This window comes from Sceloporus undulatus, chromosome 5 (genome assembly GCF_019175285.1).
Source record: "Sceloporus undulatus isolate JIND9_A2432 ecotype Alabama chromosome 5, SceUnd_v1.1, whole genome shotgun sequence".
In the NCBI taxonomy this organism is placed as follows: domain Eukaryota; kingdom Metazoa; phylum Chordata; class Lepidosauria; order Squamata; family Phrynosomatidae; genus Sceloporus; species Sceloporus undulatus.
In genome coordinates this window covers 108,078,112-108,098,830 of record NC_056526.1, presented here as the reverse complement: position 1 = coordinate 108,098,830, position 20,719 = coordinate 108,078,112, and the positions used below count along the sequence as shown (strand labels likewise).

At 38.1% G+C, this 20,719-nt stretch overlaps 1 protein-coding gene across 1 annotated transcript in view; it reads left to right on the top strand.

Moving 5' to 3' along the window:
* Positions 1 to 4,900, top strand: part of SEMA3A (semaphorin 3A) — a 228,779-nt gene extending 223,879 nt beyond the window's left edge. The window contains exon 18 of the mRNA XM_042469819.1: positions 2,574 to 4,900. Coding sequence (XP_042325753.1) covers positions 2,574 to 3,029 — 456 coding nt within the window. The 3' untranslated portion in view covers positions 3,030 to 4,900. The remainder of the gene's footprint in view (positions 1 to 2,573) is intronic.
* Positions 4,901 to 20,719: the final 15,819 nt, after the last annotated feature.

The window sequence follows — 20,719 nt, the reverse complement described above, 5'->3', positions numbered from 1 at the left end:
CAAGTGCAACTTGGTCCTTAATAGGGGTTCCTGAATTGCATCTATCATTTTCAGTTTTTGTTTACACTGTGATTTGTATCTGAAGAGCCCAAAGGAATGTCCTTATAATAGCTTTGAGTTAGACCTTCAGTGTCCCTTCTAGCAACAACAATATACAGATACTTAAGAAGGAATTAAAAGCTGGATCTAATTGTTAGTCTCAGAAAGTGTAGAACCACTGGATCAAATGCTGAATGGTAAAACAACCCTTAATAAAATTCCATTGTCTCATTGAGTCTGTTTTAGTTGTGCCTTGATATCTAAACTTCCTAACATAATCTCCATGGGAACAAGAAACATTCTTTGCTTACATTGTACGGAAATTGTTAAATGATGACATTGAAGCCCCCCACCCCCCTCTGCAGTTACCTATAGAATAATATGGTTATACATTTCATTGTCCCAGTTGCTCAAAGGGATTAGTAGAAATGTAGACATCCTCCTAGCCTGCAAGGTCACTTCATCACCTCATTTTTATGGCAATAACCTTTCCCCTGTTGGCTAGACAGCTTTACATGAACCAAAGGGGAGGTAGGGAGCAGAGGAAGGAGAGATGTAAGGAAGAGGAAACACAGAGAGAGTGAAACTGATGGCGGGGGAGAGAGATTTGATTAAAGACATTTAAATGGTATTTTGCATGAAGAATCCAAGGGAGATGTATCATTCACTTCAGTGCCATAGCAAGAATTTTCTTAAGCTTTATAAAATCCCATTATGAGATGTCTGTATTTATGCATTTGTCATTCTTGTGCCACATAGATAAAAGTGGTTAGATGTATTTTTCATTACTATCTAAAAGCGAAGCATAATGGAACACACAGTACACAGAGACATACAAGCACACTCAAAATAAAAAAAGCTACATATTACATGTCAGCAATCTAAGTTGGATGAAGGAGTACTTTGAGGAAAGAGTAGGACACAGCAGGTGAATAGTATAGCCCTTCCTCCTTTCTTCCCAGAATGGCTTGCTGTTAAGTACCATTGTCATGGAGGCCATTCACTGATAAAGATTTTTGTATCTGTGATTGGCAGTATGGCAGGAATCAACATGGGATCTGGATTTGGAGCTGAGGACTCCAGTTAACATCTACTGGTAGAGAACCCTTACATTCTAATTTAACATTCATGAGAAAGGGGGAGCTCTTTGAAAATCTTAACATTTCTCCATTACACTAATCACAGATGAACACTTTGATGCCCTTTGGAATGACATGTACCATTCGATCTCAGGATATGCGGCTGAAAACTTATACAGGCAGCCAAAGTGGCTACTGCAATAGGCCTGGTCAGTTATATCAGTTGTATGCTGTGAAGGGTGGGGTGTAACAAACTTGCATACATCAGTGTGCACACTTGCACACAATCATTTTAATTTGTTTTGTTAATTTAATTTGCAGAGTTCTTTAACAAGTCCAGAAATCATGGAATATGGATAAAGAAACAGGGTATATGCTACATATATTTCCCAATTACACAAAAACATAGAGCCTGTGTAGTGTAGTGGTTTGAGTGGAAAGTGGAAAGGCAACCTCCTTGAGCAAATCTTGCAAAGAAAACCCTGTGGTGGGGCAGCTCAGGTTTGTCATAAACTGGAAATGACTTGAATCCACACGTCAACCATAATAGCACAAAAGCATTGAGTAGTTCCATCTCTCCCTTCTTCAAACCACTGCTTGAAGTAGGTTGGAGTGATAAAATATGTTGTGTAATGAAGGTTGTGGCTGAGCATGGTTTTGCACTCAGGTCTACCCGGTACATATCCAAAGATATCGTCATGTTAGTCTACAAAGGAATCTTGTAGTACCGTTGAGAATAGTTGAGAGAAAGAAAACTTTTGTAGACGAAGGGGCAAAACAGGCCACCCCTTTGCACGGCCATTTGAGCAGCTTCAGAGTGAAGCCAACTTCATACCGCCCAGCTGCCCACAGGTGGGCTGGCTCACAGGCACGCTGGCAGTGTGGCATTTACATCTTGCATGTCACCAGGAGTGCCTGAAAGCCGGCTTCCATCTACAGCAAAGCAGAAAAGCCAAATTTTTGCCAGAGCAAAAAGGAGCAGCTATTTGTCACTTCTTTTGGAGCTGGCAAAATGGTAGCATGTGGTTGTTGTGGCTCCAATCTGTCTTTCTCAGGAGTGGCTTCAAGCTCCTGAGTACACTTCTTCAATGCAACTTGATTAGATTGTAGATTTATGTCTACAAAAGCTTATGCTGCCAACTTCTTTCTCACAGTTAGCCTCAAAAGTGCTACCAGATACCTTTGCATACTGGTGCAAATCCAACACTGTATATTCTATAGCAATGCTCCTTTACCTATCTAATCTGAAGAACCATTATTTTTCTTTTTTCTGTTGATTCTTTGTTTCCTGGAATCTCTCAGGGGACTGGCAGATAATGGCTCATGATCCGGCACTGGTCTGTGGATCACCAGTTTGAGTAGCACTGGCCCACACCATGGTGGTACATAATATTGATATATGGTAGCTGGAGATAGTTGATTAAAGTGTGCGCCCTTTTATTTTCCAATTCACAGATCAAAATAGATGACCGTTTAATCCGGACTGAGCAAGGCCTTCTGCTGCGAAGTCTACAACGGAAAGACTCAGGAGTTTATTTCTGTCATGCTGTAGAGCATGGCTTCATGCAGACTCTTCTCAAAGTGACACTGGAGATCATAGATACAGAACACCTTGAAGAGCTGCTTCATAAAGAAGAAGATGGAGATAGTTCCAAGATCAAAGAAGCTTCTAACAGCATGACTCCAAGCCAAAAAGTCTGGTATAGGGATTTCATGCAGCTCATCAACCACCCTAACCTTAACACAATGGACGAGTTCTGTGAGCAGGTATGGAAAAGGGACCGCAAACAACGTCGGCAAAGACCTGCCAATGCCCAAGTGAATACAAACAAGTGGAAGCATCTACAAGAGAATAAGAAAGGCAGAAACAGGAGGACCCATGAGTTTGAGAGGGCACCGCGGAGTGTCTGAGCTACAGTTACCTCTAGGAACTTCATCTAAGTAGAAACTTGCATAGACAGATAACTGGAAATGAAATGCAATATCCATTACGTCCCCCACCCCATGGCATTTAGGTGGATGTTTACAAAGAGCTGGGAAGCTCAAACAATTTCCATCTGGCTTAAAATTGAACCCGTTTTGTTAGAAATTTCCTGCTGGACGTGTCCCATTGATCCTGAGTTTTTCAAGGATGTAAGCTCTCTGAAACTAACTTATTGTTCCATGGATGCTGCATTAAGACTGATTCAGCATTTCTCTCTGGACTGAGGTGTAAAAGTGTCATCTGTCATTCTGCCATTTAGAAAAGGAATAAAAGGGGAAGGGCAAAAGAGCTCATCAGCTATGTGACTTTTCTTGAGCTTCCTTAAAAACTGCATGGACATTATAAAGCTGATGAACACCTTCACATTGGGTTGAACACAAGATTCTTTCTTTCTTTCTTTCTTTCTTTCTTTTTCTTTCTTTTGACTTTTTTCTTTCTTCTTCTTCTTCTGTTTCTTTTCTTCTTTTTTGGTCTACTAGTTCTGTTGTTTATATATGTACTGGAAGAACAAAATCAATACTGTATGTAATTGCTTATTTGAGTCAGGCCACCATCAACCGTTAATTATCTGAAGCAAAGGGAACACTCTGACCTACTACTGATGACTTCTCTAATCTTTGACCTAAAGATGTATTTTATTAAAACAATTATTTAAATGTACCACAGCCAATATACAGTCAAAGATAGCTCTTTTAAAAAATAGAATAGGCTTTTTGACTGACAATATTCTAATACTTTAATTTCTAATTTTTTAATAGGGAGAAGGCTCCGTTTTCTGTTTTTCAATTTCAATTGTTTTTAAAAATGTTCTTAAACAGCAAACAAATTTGGAAGATATGCTATACAAAGAATAACTTTCACCTAGCTTCTCCCTCCAAACTGAACTATTCTGGCAAAAAAAAAGTATTTGCATGGACATATTTCTCTTTCCTTGTTTCTCCCTAATTGTTCAGTATGAAAGACTTCAACTTGTATAATACTTTGATACAAAAAGAAATGGATTGAAACAATGAAGGGAAACGCAGTTGACTTAAGCTGTATATTTTCTTTCTAATTACAAAAGACTGTGAATAGCATTAAAATATTTCCTGTCCTCATGACCTATTATATGGATGGTGGAAACTGAATGCTAGGATACAGAACTAGCTGATTTCTTGATAGTAAAATGCAGTGGTTTTCAGACTGTGTTCTTGGGGAAAGCTCTTGTTCTTTGAAAGCTTATCACAGGTACCCCAATAATCATTTTTGCATTCCACTAGAGTCCCAGTGCATTGCAGGATATGTTCTGTGACACATATTACGTTCTTACAAAGCAATCATTAGGCCTAACAGATTTGGCCACTGTGTTGCATAAAATGATTGCACAGTCCCCAGCCTGGTGCCACCCCTCTCAGATGTTTTGGATTGCACTGTCCTTCATCTTTAACTCACACGGCCAATTGTGAAGAATCAAGAAAATGGAAGACCACATCTTCTCCGGAGCACCAGCTTGGCAAAAGCTGAACATTCCCTGAATCTTTTGCAACACAGAGGTTTCAGGCCACAACAGATCTTGTGGAAATTATTCCCTAAACACAAGAAATCCAAACATCAATCAGACAGAACAGGTTAGGTGCAACCCAGGGAACTACAAAAACAATAGTTATATGGCTGTACATACACAATACTGTGTCCACATATATATCCAATACATACTGCACTGACTTGGGGTGTTCATGAGTCTTTGTGTGGTTATGAATAAAGACTACCCACATTTTTTGTCCATTGCTAGTTGAGGACTTTCTTCTCCCTACTTGGCAGACTTTTGTGTAGAGAGACCTACAAATGCATTTATTTTCATGAGCAAATCATGTTCCCTTGATAAAGGTGATATATCTACAGATTTGTGTTTCCAGAATTTCTTATATTATGAATGTAAGAATCATTCTTATTCAAGGGATGAGTACCCAAAGTCAATGCTGTTACGTATACTGTACTCAGTATATTTGATCAATAGAACAATTTTGCAAGGAGCAGTTCATGTAAGCAAATGACTTCTGCCAATGGGAGGTTTTGCACTGACAGACTAATCTTTGCACAACTTAATGAGTCGTCGTCTATTAGATGGAAACATGAGGGGGAAATGGTATATGCAATACATTTATATCTCCAGCAGGTTTGAATGTTACAGTGGTAAAATCTGAACATTCTTTTAATTTTGTGCTCACACTAAAATCTGAAAGTCCCTCTCTAGGTGTTACGGCCCTGCTGAATTTAGTGAAGTTTACTTCAGAATATGCATGCTTTCTTCATCTGTGGAGATGTTATCTGTAGAATGGAGGAGCATTAACTAGATCTTCTGCTCCTAAGTAGATAGCAACTGGTTTACACATTCCAGAATGCATCTCACAAGGGAAAACAGCAGGACGGTGCAAATTTGTTCAACATCTGTATCTCCTACAAAAAATTACTTCAACAGTATCTTCATGTGTTTGTCCAGCAAAAAATAAAACTAAACAAAAAACATACATATCATATTCAGGGTATACACACTTTAGCCAAGATGCTACATCATTAGACGTAACTTCAACATTGAAGCTCCATCATAACTACCTGTGATAATGCTACCTCCCTCCAAAACCCTACCTATTTAGTGAAACAGTGCCCACATCAAAGGGTTTCTGATGCATTGCAGATCTACTGGAGGTGCTCTCATGATCATTGAGTACATTGAGAACAGACAGCTGCTGAAACTCTTTAAGGTCTTGCTGAAATAGCTTCTTCCAATGTTCCTCATGACTGGGAAAATGCTGCTTACATCATTTCCCAATACCCAATCTTCAGGGCCTTAGAAACCCTTCTATTAGGCTGGTGCTCAGCTGAAAAGGTTGTTTTTTGGATCACAGAAACATGATTCCCCAAGTTATGGTATCCTAAATACAGCTTATGATCTAATACTGAACAGGATCACTACGGAAAACATAGAAAAGGTGTGTTTATGATCATTGTTCTGGCATATTATATATTGGGAGGATGAGATAAAATAATGTTTCATGTGGGTTTTTTTGTTTTGTTTTTCCCCCCTGAAGGCAAAGACATCTGAAAATGATATGTAGTTCAAAATGTGATTCCCTTCCTTAGAATTACAGGCTAGTCTCCCTTATCCAAAATACTTGGGACCAGAAGAGTTTTGAGCTTCAGATTTTTTTTTTAATTTAATGTTGTTGTTTTTTTGGATTTTGGAATATTTGCATATACTTAATAAGATATTTAGGAGATGGTATCCAAATGTAAACATGAAATTCATTTCTGTTTTGTATACACCTTATACACATAGCCTGAGGGTCATTTTATACACAATATTTTAAGTGATTTTGTGTATGGAACAAAGCTTGTGTACATTGAACAATCAGAAAGCAAAGGTACCACTGTCTCAGTCACCCATTTGGACAATTTTGGAATATTTCAGATTTTAGAATTCTGGATAAGGGACACTCAACCTGTATTTTTTATATTCAGTTATGTATAACAATAACCTTAACTCTCTTCCCATAATTCATTGAAATATGGACAAGTTCACCCCTCCTCCCAAGGATCATTATTCCTTAGTGTAGGGAGGAAGTGAAAACAGGCTTACTTGTTTAGAATAAGGGATTGCTTGAACTATGTGTACACTCAGAAATATTTGGCTTTGGTTGGTGTGGTATCCTCCTACCTACCACATTCATGCCTTTCACTGTGAGGAAGGAAATGCATGAATCAAGCCTCTACATGTATCCATAGCCATTGAAAAATGCCCAATCTAAAAATATATATTCAAATGTGAGGAATGATATTACTCATTCCCTGTGCTACATCTGAGAAAATCTAACCATAAGTCCATTGTTTTGAGTTCTTCTGCTGCAGATATCTACTAAAAATTTCTAGAGAAAGAGCACCTCTGGGTAAAGGCTGTATATCTCTTATTAGGATTTACAAAATCCAAAATTGTACATATGAACGACTTAGTGATACCTTAGCTTTCTGATGACTCACTGTGGACAAACTATGGGCCTGAACAGACAGGCCAAAATAAAGCTGCTTCGCCTCACTTTGAAGGTATGCTATTTAAATGATGCATGTGTCTTAAGAGGCCAGAAGCCACACCAAAGCCATGCTCCAGTCCTAAGGACTAGAGCACAGCTTTGGCACAGCTTCTGGCCTCTTAAGAGGCATGTGTCATTTAAACAGCATGCCTTTAGGGTGACTTGAAGCAGCTTTATTTTGGCCTGTCTGTTCGGGTCATTTGTTTCATGCACTAAATTATTAAAAAATATTGTGTATAAAATTATTTTCAGGCTATGTGTACAAAATGTATACGAATCATAAATGAATTCCATGTTTAGACTAGGATTCCATATCCAAGATATCTCATGCATATGCAAGTATTTCAAAATTGTAAAAAAAAAAAAAAATCCAAAATATTTCCCAAGGTCCCAAGCATTTTGGATAATGAAGACTTAATCTGTCTGTTCATTTTGAAGCATGACCTTATTGACGCATAGGATCTTGTGCAATAATCTTTGTGAAAATATTCATTATGAATGTATCTACAGAGCAATGATTTTGCCCATAAGCCAAATCCTTTTGCTATAGTCATTGGTTGGCCCAGCATGATGTGGTAGATCCCCATGATTACCTATACTAGGCTGAGCCATATACAGTACCATCCCCCTGACCATCCCCCGCTCACACACACCAATTCTCTGCTTCATGACAGGATCACAGAAGAATCTGGCTCTAATAGCCAAATACAAAATGATTATAGTAGTGCCAAGACCTCTGAAGGACCCTGGTGGATCTCAGTATTGACGTCATCAGTTCACATCTGGCTATGGAAAGAGACCTCTGCGATATTGACCACTCCTCGTGAAGCTGGGAGTGGTCACACAGGGAGTATCAGTGACTGTTCAATAGGTTGGGGTGCTATGGAGTGAGGGAGGGAATACCAGTCCCCACAGCACCCAGAAAGGACTTATGTGCAAATAATGAAAACTAATGCCAGACATTGTTTTGGTTAATATGTGCACACTCAAACACTTTATTCCTAATTTGTTTTTTAAAAAATACCCAAATCCTAATTTTAGAGAAGTCACCAAGATCTATATCTTTTGTTTCCATTATGTTGAATCACTTTTATTTGACTTCATTGAGAAAGAAGCAAATTCCAAAACTTAAGCACTTTCTGTTTTTGTCTAAACACGAACAGGTGTATATAGATTTTTAAAGGAAATATGATATTAAAATCAAAAGCAAGTTTGATTATTAGAGCCCTGATGGTGCAGTGGTTAAATACCTGTACTGCAGCCACTCACTCACAAATCACAAGGATGTGAGTTCACTACCAAGGGCTCAGGGTCAACAGCCTAGCATCCTTCTAAGGTCACTAAAATGAGTACCCAGCTTGTCGGGAGCAATTAGCTTACACATTGTAACTGCTTAGGGAGTGCTTAGGCTCATTGATCAGTAGTATAGAAATACACTCACTATTGCCATTGCTATTATTATGTTCATGCCTCTGGACATTCTGAACTGGTTTTTTTTTTCAGTGACAGTGTGTTTATCATAGTGAAATGGATGCTTAATACCGTGAGCCTTTGATGTCCACTGGCATTTGGTTCCAGGATGCCCTGTGGATACTAAAATCCATGGATGCTCAAGTCCCATTAAATACAACGATATAGTAAAATGGTATCCCTTATATAAAATGGCAAAGTCAAGATTTGCATTTTGGAATTTATATTTTTAAAATTATTTTCATACCATGGATGCTGGAATCTGTGGATTAAAAAAAAATCCATGGCTATGAAGGCCTGACTGTAATTATCTTCCAAATTTTAAAACATTCTTCACTGTGTGTGAAAAGCTCACTGTTCCTCCCCTAATACCTTCCAGTTTCCCTTCATGGCTCCACTTCTGTTATTTAAATCTGAGTACACATTGCTTTTTGTCCTTCATTTTAAATGTGCTAAAAAGAGCCAGATATAAATATTGAGCTGTTTCGAAAGAAAAGAAAAGAAAGTGTGTTCATGTTGACTAAGCCAGAATGGCCTAGCTTCCTATTCAGCCTGTTGAACCTCTTTCTTGATGTGTAAAGTCCGAAAGGAAGTGGTTGCAATCATTTTAATTAATTTTACTAATCTCAAAACTGATGACAACAACATGAGTTTGGCAATTCAGTTGCTCTTCTGGTTAAGCATTAACAGACTCTCTTGCCTGTGAAACAATGGGTCTGGGCTTTCAAGAATAGTTCCTAAACTCTCTCATGAGGTTTTCCAAAAGTCTTTGCTAGCAGTAACGTTTTCTGTTTAAAAAATCATTTCTGTTGGGTGTCTTCCCCCTTCTTTTGCTTGTCATTCCCTTATTCCTTTACACCATCTTAAAGACACATTCCTTATTTCCATTTCCTTTTTTCCCCTTCAGGTTGTAAAATAGCTGTTTATATGGCTGCTCCATTCCTTAAGGAATTCCCCATCTTTCTAATGTACTAAAATAACATTCAACTATGTTACTGACATTACTGCAGTTTGCATCTACGAACTCTGCTGAACTTCTTTTAAAACAAACTTCTAGTTCATTTCATTCATAAATAGTAGAGGCAAGGAGCTAAAAATGGTGTCAGTTCTAACTGGATTAGATCCATTGAAATTAATGGAACTTTGTAACTTGTGACTAACTAGTCAATTTTGTCTTAATGAATGATTCCAGTTAGGACTAACAACCAATGGATGTATGAGAATAATAGTAACCTTTCATGAAATTTACTTTATACTTTTTCCTTTTTCCTTTAATTATTCTTTTCTTAGGTCTTCTTTCACCTCTCATAATTATAAATTGAAAACTTTTGCATTTCTAATTCATTTAAATTTATACCTCTCCCACTATCCTTTGGCTGACAGATCTCAAAGGTCTAACCCTGACATTCACAGCCAGAGTTTCTTCTCCAGTGCTCAAGATGAGAGTGCTTCCTTGAAATGTGTATGTATGTTCATTTAATAGACTTAGAATTATGGTTATTTTAAAAATAAATAGATTAGATAGATAGATAGATAGATAGATAGATAGATAGATAGATAGATAGATAGATGACATACCTATGTGATTAATGACATCACCAGAAATGACCCATGAAAATTATCCCTTGCAACATCACAAGGTCCTGTTCCACCTGCAGCATTACATGATATTGCCCCTATGTTCTAGCCCTGAAAGCTCAGAGTCTGGTATCATCCCGCCATCATAACTCCTATCACCTTCTAGTCTTCCACCTCGTCAGCTTTAAAGAAGCCTTAAAACAAGCACTACCAATGCTTTACAAGTAATCAATATCTCCCTTATAATTGACTTCAATCAATTGACTGCAATAATATATCCATTGTCTGGCAACTCAGATATGGTTGTGTTGGGAAGTGGCTTAAAATACAGGTTTTTGAGGGGTAGCATTGGGAGACATAGGGTTTCAGCCCATCTTTCTCTTGTACTACTTCATTTGAGGATGCAGGTAAATAGGTTTGCCTAAATGAATTGTTCATTAAAAAGTCTAAAAAATATATTTTTAAAAAAATCTTGCAGTGATTCATCATTGTTCATATATAGTATCTCAATGTGATAAGACACACTTTCTCACTGCAAATGAGAAAAACTGTGGTAAGTATACTCCAGTAAGTATATCTCAGTAAGCAAGAAGGTGCATGTTTACTGCTATCTACATTGAGTCAATGTTAGTGTATTCACCAGACTGCTGAAACAGAAGATTTTCCAATGCTTTTTCAGTTGTTGCATTCTCCACCAAGAGAGGCATTCCTTACTGGCTAGTAAACAATTCCATTTCTCCATTTATATTGCCCCAACTCAGATGGGAACTAGAAAATCAGAGAGAAGAGAGGAGGGAAAATGTAATGAAACTGCTGCTGTAAATTATTTCTTTTAGCATGTATTCAGTGGTTAAATAAACATTTCTTCAAAATATTTGAAGTTGGCTGTCTTAACTGTTTACATGGAAATGTTCTCTGTAAACTTTATGGAAGTGTGGAGTGCATTACTGCCAATATAATTCTGTCACTTTTAACTTGCTCTACACTAAGCCAAAAAATGTTTGCTTTTAGTTTCTATACTGATTATATTTAGAATGGTGGTCTAGCATCACTAAACCAAAAATTGAGAACTCCCACATTTTAATCTTGAATTTATCTTCCTATGTGGTCTTAGGGAAGCAATTTATAATGGTGAATATTGCATTTGTAACAACAACAACAAACAACAAACAACAAAAGGGGACAATACTGTTGTTTGTAAGAGCACATGTGAACCACAATTTCATCCTATTGTCCTGATTACTTAGTAAATTTAAGATTATGGTTTGAGTCAAACTAGGAGTGCATTTTCTTTTTTTGCAGTTCCTTTTTGTGCCCTCAGAAGGCTGGATCGGGGCTGTGGCTTGAGGTTGCCATGGTCCCGATCCAGCTGTTTGTACAGCCCCATAGACTGCAATAGAGAATTCTGCCCATTATACTGATCATGTGCATATTTCAAAACAGACTTGGTTTGGAATTCAGAATCAGCTGTTTTACACTTTAGAGTAGAAACATTCTACTGATGTTATACATTTTCACTGTATAATTCATTACAGCAACCAAGTAAAATGTGGAGGACAAGCACAAGTTCAAAACTCTTCAGCCTTAATTGGCTCTGGTTCCCTGAGGAAGGCCCACTGCATGTGTAAAAATGTTGCTTCCCTTTGTATTTTACATGCTTAGAACAGGAAACACTGATATAACATTAATGATTACCATGTAAAGTCTGAAGTATCTCTGAGGAACAATTGTGGAAATGAGTGTAATGTGTGTGGTTCTAAATTCCACCATCTCTTCAATTGATTGGCAATGACAAGCGCCAATTGGATGGTTCTTTTCTATTTTATTTGTTGATCATCCTGCTGTCAAGACTGATATTCAGTGATCCCATCCAGCCAATTCATTCTGGTTTGGCTTAATCAACACCTGGAGAAGCTCCGTAATTGCTTTTCTTGAACTGCAGTCCAAAATCTATAGACACAAATTCAGACTCAAGTACCAGAGTTCCTGCTTCACATTAAGTGTCCAAGTCTCACAGACTTCTAAAGGGATCATTGTGGCTAATCAGGGGTTCAGCGATAGAAACAGTATAGTACATGAGGATGTTTATGTGTTCATCATTGATGTGGCTTGTCCACTGTATCTCAGCTCAGCCCATATTGTGCTTTGAGAGTCAGCTATGTTTTTGGATGGCAGACAGATACTTTGCTCATGTTGACTTAGGCCTTGTAAACACTGGCCATTAAGGCCAGCATGGGGGCAGAGTCAGGGCATAGCATACTCACAACGCATGCCTGGCTTCACTGCCCAGGGCACCCTTATGCTGCTTGCCATTCCACATGGCGCGTGGCATCATGGCACTCCTCTGGCACTGTGTCCATATGACACAGCACTGAAAGAGAGTCATATAGCCGCACCACTGCATCTATGATACCCTTTCGAGGGCACAAAAAGGAGCTGTTTTTTTGCCCTTGAAAGGCTGGATTGGAGCCATGGCATGAGGTTGCTGCAGCTCTGATCTGGCTATCATCCCGCCACCCCTTACGGTCTGTATGTACAAAGTTGGAGTACAAAGAGCTGTACATATGCAAAGGTTTAAATGTAGCCCATTTATAGGACATGTGATTTGTATGCAAGAGTTCATTGGGCAATTGCTCTGGGCTTCACATGTAAGGAGGCCTAACACATGAAGGAGGCCACATCATCACTGGCATCCCTTTATTGTTGTTAATTCATTTCTTTCAAGAAACTTGAGTTCCATAAACCAGGGTGGGGGTGGGGGCACAAGACAAACTCTACTGATGCCAGGCTCCTTTTTGTCATGACAGTATGAGTAAGATGATTATAGCCAAAGGCAGTGATATTAGGATTATAATTTTCTTTTAGCTCACCGTTATGAGCATATCATCCCTTTGCTGTCATCTCTTCATTGGCTCCCTATTCATTTCAGGATTCATAATAAGCTCCTTCTTCTAACCTTTAAAGTCCTGCATGGTTTGCCCCCCCCCCCACACACACACACTTATTTGTCAGCTCTTGTTTCCTCCTACCATCCTGCTCATGCTTTACATTCTAGGTACTCAGGGCTCCTGACCCAGTCAAGGGTTTCCTCTTCCCCAGCTCAGATTCACCCCTTTTCTCTTGCCACTCCTCACTTGGAATCTTCTTCCCAAACATTTACAGACTATCCCTTCCTTAGTCAGGTTTAACTCTGAACTAAAGACACCTTTGTTTAGGGAAGCTTATAGCTTGATTTTGACCATTACATAAGTATGTATTAGTGTGTGTTGTATTTATAACCTACCGATTTAGTCATTTTAATGTTAAGTTGTTATTTTGTAATTTTGTTGTTTTGTCATTTCAGTTTGTATGCCATAGGCAGGGTTTTATCTGTATCTTGTATGATGACTATGGCTCAGTACAGACTGGTGCTTTGTGCCAGCCTGGCCACGTACTAGGGTTGCACAGGAGCAACCACATATCCCGCAACCCTAGTACATAATTTCAGCCCGACATTATATTTTTCTTTAAAGATTTTGCTAGATTTAAGCCACACAAGGACAATATGATTTTTTTCCTTTAAAATATCTATATTAAACAGACCCTTAAAAAATGAAAAGATATATGATAAGCTATATTTTTTAATTTGTTTGGAGTGAGGGTAGACCTTCCACACCTTATCTCATCTATATTGGCATTTTATGATAAACTGTACAGTTTTAAAAGTAATTAAAATTACACCAAAGGAGCGACATTATCTTTTTGTTAACTAGAATCTAGTTATACCTTTGTTACTGTGAAAGTGAATTATGTTTTCAATTTGTTACTTATAGTCCCTGCAGAGGATGAGTTACACTATTGTAAATGGTTTTCCTGGAGTATGCCAGTGAAATCTCAAGAAATGCTACTTGATTGGAGAAGAAAAGAATGCATACAGACAATTCACAATTCATACCCACATCCTTTTCAACATCCGTCTTTTTTATTCTTCTCACCATCTAATCCTGTCAGCATAAAAAGGCAAGAAGGCTAGTATTTTCTAATGTACACCTCCAGCTGTGATAAGTAAATCTTGCTCTGAAAAGACCTCTAGTTCCACAATTGTGTGGTTGTGGCTCTTGAAGATTTAAATAGGCCGGCCATGGAAAATCAACTTTTCATATCAACAAACACCTCCAAGAGTCAGAACTTCAAGAATTATCAAGAAGGCTTAATAATAATAATAATAATAATAATAATAATAATAATAATAATAATGGGAGGTGGTGGCTTGGCCTGAATTTTAATCCAATCTGGAATATATATTCTGCTTCCTGAAATTTAGTTTTATAGGAATATGTGAACATACCAGTTATTTCATCAGCCCAGCTGTCAATCTAGTACTGTGTCCATTGCGCTTCTGAGAGTAACCAAAACCAGCTATTACAGTCTATTAGAAAGACGTCCTGTAGCATAACCACAACCCACAAGGGAAGTCTAGCCTAGAGTTTTACTTCCTCACTTCTCAGATTCCTCAAATTCTGATTATTGAAATCCAACTCATTAATTGTTCCTTTCTTCCACTATGTTTCAAATTTCATATCATTTTTTACATTTATAACAGATTGGAGAGAACCACTATAGGCTAATATTTAAAAGGCTGGACTTGGAACAAAGAGACCCTAGTTCAAATCTCTGCTTCATCACAGAATTTACCATGTAAAATTAGACTAAAATACCCCTCAGCAAACCTAACATCAGGTTATTGAAGGGAGATGGAGAACCATGTAAAGTGTACATCGCTAGAGCAATGTAAATAAAAGAGCAGCAATAATAGCAACATTTTGTCATGCACAGGTACTTCTAGCAGTATTCTCATCATATTACCTTTTTGTCATTAAGCTTTAACTGCTGGGATAATGTTACAGATTCGGGAAAATATCAACAAAGGTTCCTGAGAATGCTTCTCCCTGACCTTGTGGTTTGGGGAGGAGTCTTTGCTGGCCTCTCAGTGGAGAGACCAGCAGTTTAAAAATAAATGGTGCGCTCCATAGGCTGTTATGAAAGGTGGAGGCAGGGCTTAGCCTACTTGAAGCTCCACTGCCCAGCCCCTCTCAGTCAGCTTGATCACTGAGAGGAGGAGGGCTTGCCTGCTCTTGCCTGCCCCAGCTCTCCATTGCAGCCTTTAGGCATGGACTGGAGCTGAATCAGCATACCTGGCAGGCTGGATTGCTCCTCAGGACGCTGGCTGTGAACCCAAGTGGCGTGTTTTTAAAACATAGCTACTTCCTACATATGTATTGTACTGATATTCTGCAAAATAATGAGTTTTGCAAAAAGCATCAATTTCACAAAAACTTCCAAAATGTGAAAAAATCTTATGAGAATTGATCTCCTCATCACTTTTTGACATGATATCTCTTCATGTTGAAACACACTTTCTCATTAAAGAGGATAACGATTTGCATGTAATCATTACATCTCTAATTTTGTGTGAATGGAGCATCATTTGCACCCTACTCTCTGCTCTAAAATCTCTTTTAAATGCTTTAGGAGTCAAGATAGCCAAACAAAAACCTATACAATATCATTTCAGATTCTGATATGGCAAAAGACACATACACACGTACACACATCAACAACTCCATAACCTTAACACATTTCTCCACATGTGCTACTCATATTCAGGTAAGCTTTATGCACATGTCATTTGATTAAGTGCTCTGCTTTGTCTACTTCTTTTCAGAGAGAGAGAGAGAGCGTGCGCAAGAGAAAAATAGAATCGCAATGTCCCTTAAATTTTCATTTATTTGCTATGATTACTCTGTTTGAAAAGATATCATGTTCCATGGCAGAAATGACTCTGTGGTATGGGCTTTGGCCAACTCTTTCCTTATATTGCATATATTTTATGGGCTTGAGAAATATGTTTGATCAAACTGAGGAGAAATATGATTTTTCCATATGCTTTGCTTTACACATGAGGGGGTTGCATGTTTCTTCAGGGGGATGTAAAACACCAAGGCAGTTAGAGTAGCTGAAAACCACAGAGCTGAGAACTCAGGTGTCCAAGTCGATTTGCACATAGGATGTCACTGAAGGTCATATTTTGTGATGAGGTCTTAAAATTTCAAAATAGTCATATAGTTGTTCCTCACTGTTGGAAGACAAGGATCCCCTGTTGTGCTCTGTCAATCATAGGGCAGAATGCTAGCTCTGTTTCCCTCATTTATTGCAGCCTTTTATGTGTTACCAGGACATGGAATATGGAATATGTACAGTGCTCTTCGACCACTCTCACTGGGGAAAAAAACTATTCTCTTTTTAGAAACATGAGTCTGATACTGTGGTTCGTTCTAGTATAATTAGCCACAACATATACATGCCACAACATAAATATGAGGCAGTTCATAAACAAAGAACATTGGCTAGAATTCTACATGAACTACTGAGTTACATTTGCATAACTATGTAATGTCTCCCAGTGTGAACCTCATTTCTCCAACCTACTTTATCAGGCATTGGCCTGATAGAGAGGGAGGTTATTCTGCTAGCTATCAGGGCACAGGTGGATGACAAATTCCACTCCTTTCCCTCTAATGGCTGAGGCTGTGACACTGAAATGCACCAAGAGCCTTGCTTCTGATTGTCACAGTATCACTAACTGATGGGAGGATAGTGTCATCATAGCAATAGTCATGATTGTGACTATGTAGGGATCATGAATGTAGATAGACTATGGATGTGTAACCCTAGGTTATGCATTCATAACTGTAATCTTGCTAAATCATGGCAACATGTCACAAACGATTGTGCAATACTTTTTTTTCAAATTGAAAATAATGGTCTTACATTAAACATCCACCATGGCATGAAAGAGTGACATCTTTGGCTAGTCCTAAAATACATTTTCCATGTGTATTCCTTGGATTAGTACAGAAAACCATTCAGCAAAGAAGGCCATAATGCATTTTCGTATCTTCTGAAAATATGGTGCTTTGGCAGTTGTCCTCAGAAACCAAACTATTTAGATGGCATCATGCACCAAGCCTCTCTCAGCCCATGTACAAATTGCTCTGGGAATATTGGTTATGACCTTCCCCATGAACATTAAAACAGACATCTGAGTTGCAAATGGGCTCAGTATTGTTGGCATTTGTGTTTTTGCAATGCTTCATGATGAGTGTAAAGTGGAAATGTGCAAGTAGTAGTGCTTTGCAATACTTGTGTTAGTCACGTGTAATGATTTCCTTGCTCTTATTTGGCTGCTTGAAAGAGGGAGGGAGAAATCACAAACTTCAGTGTCATCTGTGGGAGGTAGCAAGGCATTGCAATGAGCAGGTAGGCACCACTATAGAAAAGCCAACTACAATGTTCCACTGCATGCTTTATACCATCTACAAACTATTGGATCAGTGAGAACTTGGTGAGTGAACACTTATGTAAGCGCCAATGATTCAGTGGGCTTGCTCTGAATGGGACCAAAAAATGGATTTAGACATGGGCAGACATACAAGTTACCTGATATAGTCTTCTCACTCTGTTGACATATATTCAGGGTGACCAGATATCCTCCTTTTCCAAGACATGTCCAACATTTCAGCCTTCTGTCGAGGAGGAATTCCAAAATGTCTTTCCTTTGGATCATGACTAAGAAGCAAATTTTTTATTTTGTAATGTATTACATTTTTCTTGAATGTCCTACATTCCTTTGAAGTTATGACATCTGGTCATCCTGTATATATTGTATTTCTACTGAGATGCCAAATAATGATTTTTTAAAAACTGCTTCTATAAATTGGTATGTGCAAATTCTAGTAATGAGTCCTATATTTGCAAATGTACATACAAATTACCATTAAGCAAATCTATCTATTTCTACCTTCTTTTTTAACAATGAATTCTGTGTGAGAGAGACAGAGTGGCTACACTAGTGAGTACACTCCCTTCCTTTTTCTCCAGTGTCCTTGTTTAGAGAGGCTTGGCTTTGTTATGGAAACAAACAAAGGACTATTTTCTGTAAACAGAAGACCCTCCTCATAAAATCGCAAAATGAGCCCTGTGGTATGAAAAGTTTGAATTGTTTAAATGAACTGCTTGTTTAGTTGTTTCATTCCTTTTTATTGTTTTTTTTAACTTTAAAAGCCTTTCAAATTTTAATCTCCTTATATAAATTTAATTTTGCTTTTAAATTAGAAACTTTGTCCTGGTTTATTCTAAACTTGGGGAAAAGTAGTAGCTTGGCTACAATTTAAGGAACTGATCCAGTAACTGAATGAGAGTAATTTCCCTGAAATGGCCTATACTTCTACTTTGCCTCTGCAAAATATTCTCTGAAACATCAGTAGGTTTTCCTGGGGGTAAGGCCAACTGAATTTTTTTTTAACTCTGTGGCAGTTTACAAATGAGCTTACTTATGATTAAATTTGCACTAATTTTTTATTAATCATATTTATTTATACGATTTGTAGCTAACACTTTCTTCTAATATAGGACCAAAAGCAGCATACAATGTAAGTTACAAGAATTAAAAAAAAAGTGTTAAAATCAGTCTAATTAAAATGTTAACTTAAAAACAATGTTTTCAAAAACAATTTAATTTAAAACAATTTAAAACCGATTACATACATTGTTGTTTGTTGTTGTGACTTACAGAGACCCTAAGGGAAATCTATCACAAGATTTTATTGGCATGATTTGTCCAGAGAGACATTGCCTTCCTCTGAGGCTGAGAGAATGTGACTTTCCCAAGATCACCCAGTGGGTTTCCATAGCTGAGCAAAGATTCCTAATCTAACACTTAAACCACTGCACCATGCTGGCTATCATTAAATACATATCACATATAAAAATGCACACCTATTGTACACCCTTAACCTCCAACTGGCTAAAGTCTGAAAGCCCGTTTGAACAGGAAAAGCAAAGAGGGGACCAATAATGTTGCATTGTTCATCCACACATCTGGCATTTTTTTTTAACCAACTCAAACTGGCAAACTGGCACGGCATCTGGCAGGACATACCTTGATGACATCATCATTGGCAGCAACTCAACTTCTTGTTTTGAAAGATGCATATTTCTGATTCTATACTGGTGGATAGGTCTCACCATATAGAAACATTGTATTGCTGTTCCAAGAGCAATACTGTTCTCAAGAAGCAACAAGACCTTTTCCATCTCAAAAAGGGGGCAGCATGTGGAGTTGGAGAGGCCAATAACCACAAAAATAGCCTCTGGTGGTACATGTGGCCACAAGGCTCTTCTCTGTCTTCTTCTGTTCTGTGGGTTATACTCAGAAAATGCTTTATTGGATTGATCTGAAATTTGGCAGTGTAAGAGGCTGGTCTGATGCCAAATTGTTGAGGTGAGATTTTGCCACCCACTTTATCTGTTTGTACAGGAACTTCTGGGAAATCTTGTTGTTGCTGCTGCTGCTGTTTTATATCAGTTAGGAGATCTCATATCAGCCTTGCCCTGGTTGTAGTTGTAGGTATTTTAAAATTAAAAGTGCAATATTGAGGACCATGTCAGGCTATGAAATACATAGGATCTGTCCCACATGTGTTCAGCTATGTGAGAAAAGCAAGAGGACAGTGGATATAGAATGGGTTTGTGTGGTTAGCAGGGAAATGGGAGAGATTATGCAAAATAGGCCAGTCTTCTCTACTTCCCAAAGTAATTTCAGAGGAAATTTGAAACTGCTCCCATCTAACAGGGAAGAAGAAATGTCTTGTATATAAAGGGCAAACAGTGCACTTGAATTTTGGTTTAGCTTGGTTCTATTAATGTTGTTATATGTGGTTGTCTACATATTTTGATATGGGTACTTGGATGAGAGACCACCAATGAATATCAGATGCTGTAGAGTATATCTCAGAGGAAGGAACTGGCAAAAACACCTCTGAATATCCTTTGCCTAAGAAAACTCCAAGGAAATTCATGGGGTTACCATAAATTAACAGGCTACTTGGAGGTACACATGCACACACAAATGCACACTCACAAACTGCTGTTTGGATAAATGCATAAGGTACATAGCATTTGTTGCCTGTTGAATATTTGTAAGGTATTCATTTCCAGCTGTCTATGTAGAATGGTAGCTTCATTGACATACACTCCACATATCTATTCTAATGGGGGGAAAACACTGTTCTAGAACAGTCCACCACTCTGTCACTGATAGCCATGCAACCTTAAGATGGAACTTAGGAGAGGATACCATACCATAGCCATGTTCCCTACATGACATATCTGTCAAGAATTCAGAGATATAACTGTGTTAGTCTGGAATATCAGTATGCAGAGGGCAGTTTTATGGCACCTTTGAGATTAACTGAGCAAAAGAAGTTGTAGTATAAGTTTTTGTAGACTTGGAAGATTACCACACATGCTTTTAAACCACCATTAAAGTTGGGGGAAAGTCCCTTTGGTGATATGTATCGCACAATGCTGTCTCTGTCTCATTGTTGCCTTGCTCTCAAAGTGTTGTTAGGGTGAACCTTGTCATTGACAGAGAAAATCCATCAATGACTTCCCAAACACCATGC